Here is a 5,346-nt window from a genome sequence, read left to right on the forward strand (position 1 = left end):
AAATTTGAACTCCAGAAAATAGTGATAGATAATGATTATTATAGGACTCAAATATCGGTATACTTTTTTTCTAGTTGAGAGAATTAATATAACTATACTAAATAGGAAAAATAATTTTATCGGCCAATTCATAGCACAACAAATATTTTATGGCCTTAAGTGGAGAAAACCGCAATAAAGAAGAAAGTGTAATAGAACCTGCATTTAACTATACATATATGCGTATAAAACTTGCATTACTTTAAAAATAATAACTCCCAGAAGTGTCATAAACTTATATTTAATAGCCAGTGGTGTAAATGGCCATAAAGTGCATTTAAAGTCTGTTCAGCGTAGGTGAAGATTGAAGGTAAAGTAAAAGATTAGTACCTACATTCAATTCCGATGAAATTTATCATGTCTGTTAATTATCAAATGATTTATTATGGCAAATATTCTGTAGGATGAATTTTGCTTCAACATTCAAAGATTATTTGCAAATTTTTAAAAATTTCAAAAACTGGGTCATTTGCTACAGCTTTCCTGTGACTCTCTAAAAAGGTGACGTTTTAATTTTAGATTTAATAATTTGGGAGATATCACGCGCAAAAATTATGGAAAAATATTTTTTAACTGTTTGGCAAACCCTTGTGCATAGTGTAGCACAGCGCTGTCCAACTTATCATAGCCCGCGCGCCATATTTTCTTCACCAAACATTTCGGGGGCCAAGAAAATTTATAAATGTAGTTAGTTTATGTTAATTAAAAAAATAGTTAGTTATACTAAAGATAAAACTCTAAAATATTCGTAATTTATTAATGATAACATTGTGGCCGTAATTGTTTAGTAACAATATCAATAATATTAATTTAATTACGTAAATTTATTCATAATAAAATGTACTCGCGGGCCGTAAAAATTATTTGGCGGGCCGCCAGTTGGACAGCCCTGATGTAGCATATAAATAAATTTCACTATTTAGCTCTTTATAAGACGTTTCCTTAGAAAAATTCCATGACAGGCAAACTAATGTACGAGCAGTCTTATTAATCGGGATCGCATTTTTCGTTTTGTGCCAGAAAATCTTAATAAAACGCAAAATCATTTAAACAATAATTTTAGGTATAGGTCGCGCAAATTGTTAGCCGATAATTACTTATGAAAAGATCACGAAAGCAGGAAAGTATTTACTTAAATTAAGTAAATATTAAGATGTTGTTTCAGGACGAAATAGTCTGCTGCGGAATTTTGTATTTTTAATCTTCCGTGTTACATGCTTTTTCGTATTATTCTTAGTGGATGACGGTTCCCACATCTTCTTTACTTTGCTATTCCCATATCAATTATCTTGGTAGGGCTCGTCAACAACTTTTCGTATTAGCTCGTTGGTCATTTCTTGTTGATTTAACAACACTTCGGAAATCTTATCATAGTAATGATTAATTTATAATTATGTAATAATGTTCTTCGGGTCTTCTATTTTTGCAAACTTAAGATTTGTTGTACCTTTATACAAAATAGCTCAACTGATCCTGGAAACAAAATATCATTTTATCGAGTTCCCTTTTCATAAATTCCACTGTCGACATGTTAAAGCTCTTTTTTTCGCAATATAATAATAATAGTTGTAATCATGTTTAATATTTATATACATACATCCATAAATATAATTGGATCCCAGTAGCAACTCCTATTAAGAAACCGGATAACAATTCGTCCCTCAATAAGCCCAAATCGCCCAACGGTTTACTTAGCGGCTAGTTTGGGGTACTAATTTGACCCTGCCCGATGATACAACTTAATAAGATCTTTCACTAATTTTCTCATCATCTGTCTTCATCATTAATACTCATTCATGTAGGACCAGTACTCGGTGTTGGACATTGGTACCTTCTTAGGTCCTACATAATATGTGACAAACCGATTATTCCAGGTATTCGTATCTTTGGCGTGCCTAGCTGCATTCGCAAATGCCAGTGGCGTAGTAAATGTATATGGTGCCTACGATGATGGCCAGTGGCATGGAGAAGGCCTTTGGGAAAGCCAAGATCACGAATCCTTAGCTGCCCGCGCCTACGCTTACGGCGTAGCTGCTCCAGCTGTCCCGTACGCTGCTCCAGCTGTTCCATACGCTGCTCATGTAGCCGCTCCAGTACCANCAATTGTGGCGTGTCCATGACCATGAGCAAGAAGAGGGGCAGCAATTATACCATGGGCTTCATGATCGCCGTACCATTGACTTTCTAAAAGTCCTTCGCCGCGCCATTGACCGTCATCATGACCGTGGTGTCCCAAAAGGATACCAGCATTGGCAAATGTTGTCAAGCAAATTAAAGATACGACAATCTATAATATAATTATATTATTGTGAATATAATAATTAATTGTTCAAATGTATTCTTTTTAATACATGATATAATAAAACTATTTTAATAATTTAACGAATAAATGTTTGTTTTAGTTTCAATTTTTCATTGCACATTACATGAACTAAATAGATAGTATTTAATGCAAGTACTTACCATGAATTTCATTTTGCTGGTGCTAGAGCTGGTTAATCAATTATCTGATGTCTGTTGTAATTCGACTGTGATTTTTATATTTAATGTTGACCTTCGACCGAGACGAGATTACCACTTGCAATAGAGGGGTAAGAAATTAGTTTTAAATTTGAAAGTCTAAACCTGTTCGACTTACCTACGCATCCATGATTTAATGTTTACTTATTAATGCATTTAATTACATCTATTACGAAAAGTTGTTTACGGGTTTATAAAAAAAAAAGTTCGCTGGAGAATACTCAGTTTAAGACTTTCACATATACATTCATTTCTTAGTTATCAGTTAGACGTCGGCATGTAAAGCTTGTGCACATTCACATGGTTTATTTTTAAAAATGAAATGAAGTCTAATGTCTGTATAATTACTCAATCAGAAATAAAGATAAACAAAATGACCAAATAAAAATTTCATTTCGCTTAGTCCTACATGATTTAGTTGGAATGGTTTTAGAAAATGATTCTCTATACGTATTAAGGTTCAAAGTCGTTGCAATAGTGTGTATTTTGCCTTATACAGCAGAACTTCTAAATATCGAACATTGAGGGAGACGCCAAAAACTTCGAATTTTCGACTTATGGAGGATTTTGATTCGACTTGTGTAGGTTAGGATTTGGTGTACTTACATTATCGGTAATTTTTAAAGGCGATAACTTAGTTTTCTTCGAACTGTAGACATAATAAGTTTTAAATTATCGAATTGCAAATGTTATAAAATAAAACATTGCTATGTTCGAGATCATCGTCATCATCATATAGTCGTCAGTCCTAAGATACAGAGGTTTAATTTGTATTTTCGAGTGGTAGACGAAAAATATGTACCAATATAGCTTGCAGGGACTCACTGATTATTTCGACTTCTAGAGGGTTGAGATCTCCAGTAGTGGAGGTTTTAGTGCTTGAATGAAAGGGAATAAAACGTTTTTTCGAGTTTTGGAGGTGTTCAGCTTATTGAGGTTTGATTTAAGGAGATTTTACTGTATATATAAAGAAAGCTATCAAAAATGTAGCAAATCTTTTAGTACGTTTTGATGAGAAGTTTCCAGTGAAATTATTGCAACTACTCTCATTGCATTAGTTTGGTTGAAAAGTATGCTGTAATGCACTAATAATATTACGAAGAGGCAATATGGGCGTAATATCGAATTTTAGGCAGATATAGCCATTTACTGGTGTTTGCTGCTATTTGAATTTACGACATAGCCTATATTACGGGACAGGGATGCTAATGAAATTAATAATATTGAAATAAAACAAATGTAAGTTTTAGCAATAAAAATATAATAAAACAAATCGACAATTGTTTCGATCTATTCGGTAATTTTCTAGAGTACAGCAATATGTTACATATTTCTGTACTCTTGAAGGTTGGTCGAGACAACTGCCGAGTTGTTTTATTATATTTTTATTGTTGATATTCTCTTGTGTTTTATTTAATTATTAAANCTATTTAGCTCTTTATAAGACGTTTCCTTAGAAAAATTCCATGACAGGCAAACTAATGTACGAGCAGTCTTATTAATCGGGATCGCATTTTTCGTTTTGTGCCAGAAAATCTTAATAAAACGCAAAATCATTTAAACAATAATTTTAGGTATAGGTCGCGCAAATTGTTAGCCGATAATTACTTATGAAAAGATCACGAAAGCAGGAAAGTATTTACTTAAATTAAGTAAATATTAAGATGTTGTTTCAGGACGAAATAGTCTGCTGCGGAATTTTGTATTTTTAATCTTCCGTGTTACATGCTTTTTCGTATTATTCTTAGTGGATGACGGTTCCCACATCTTCTTTACTTTGCTATTCCCATATCAATTATCTTGGTAGGGCTCGTCAACAACTTTTCGTATTAGCTCGTTGGTCATTTCTTGTTGATTTAACAACACTTCGGAAATCTTATCATAGTAATGATTAATTTATAATTATGTAATAATGTTCTTCGGGTCTTCTATTTTTGCAAACTTAAGATTTGTTGTACCTTTATACAAAATAGCTCAACTGTTCCTGGAAACAAAATATCATTTTATCGAGTTCCCTTTTCATAAATTCCACTGTCGACATGTTAAAGCTCTTTTTTTCGCAATATAATAATAATAGTTGTAATCATGTTTAATATTTATATTATTTTCTAACATACATCCATAAATATAATTGGATCCCAGTAGCAACTCCTATTAAGAAACCGGATAACAATTCGTCCCTCAATAAGCCCAAATCGCCCAACGGTTTACTTAGCGGCTAGTTTGGGGTACTAATTTGACCCTGCCCGATGATACAACTTAATAAGATCTTTCACTAATTTTCTCATCATCTGTCTTCATCATTAATACTCATTCATGTAGGACCAGTACTCGGTGTTGGACATTGGTACCTTCTTAGGTCCTACATAATATGTGACAAACCGATTATTCCAGGTATTCGTATCTTTGGCGTGCCTAGCTGCATTCGCAAATGCCAGTGGCGTAGTAAATGTATATGGTGCCTACGATGATGGCCAGTGGCATGGAGAAGGCCTTTGGGAAAGCCAAGATCACGAATCCTTAGCTGCCCGCGCCTACGCTTACGGCGTAGCTGCTCCAGCTGTCCCGTACGCTGCTCCAGCTGTTCCATACGCTGCTCATGTAGCCGCTCCAGTACCATGGCCAGCGGCACGTGCTCTTCCTGTACCTGTGCCTCATGCTGTACCTGTACCTCATGCCGTACCTGCAGCCTACTCTGTGCCTGTTGCTGCACCAGCAGTACCTGTCGTTCATGGTTACTCAGCTTCCATTTCTGGACCCTCAGGACACATAGGTGCTCTTAGCTAA

At 34.6% G+C, this 5,346-nt stretch overlaps 1 protein-coding gene across 1 annotated transcript; it reads left to right on the forward strand.

Moving 5' to 3' along the window:
* The first annotated feature begins 3,668 nt into the window (after positions 1–3,668).
* On the forward strand, positions 3,669–5,346 carry LOC108743420 (eukaryotic translation initiation factor 3 subunit F-like). Its single transcript, XM_018478985.2, has 2 exons — positions 3,669–3,674; positions 4,954–5,346. Exons 1-2 carry the CDS (start codon positions 3,669–3,671, stop codon positions 5,344–5,346), a joined length of 399 nt encoding a protein of 132 aa, XP_018334487.2.

Source organism: Agrilus planipennis, unplaced genomic scaffold, assembly GCF_000699045.2.
Source record: "Agrilus planipennis isolate EAB-ADULT unplaced genomic scaffold, Apla_2.0 scaffold332, whole genome shotgun sequence".
Taxonomy (NCBI): Eukaryota; Metazoa; Arthropoda; class Insecta; order Coleoptera; family Buprestidae; genus Agrilus; species Agrilus planipennis.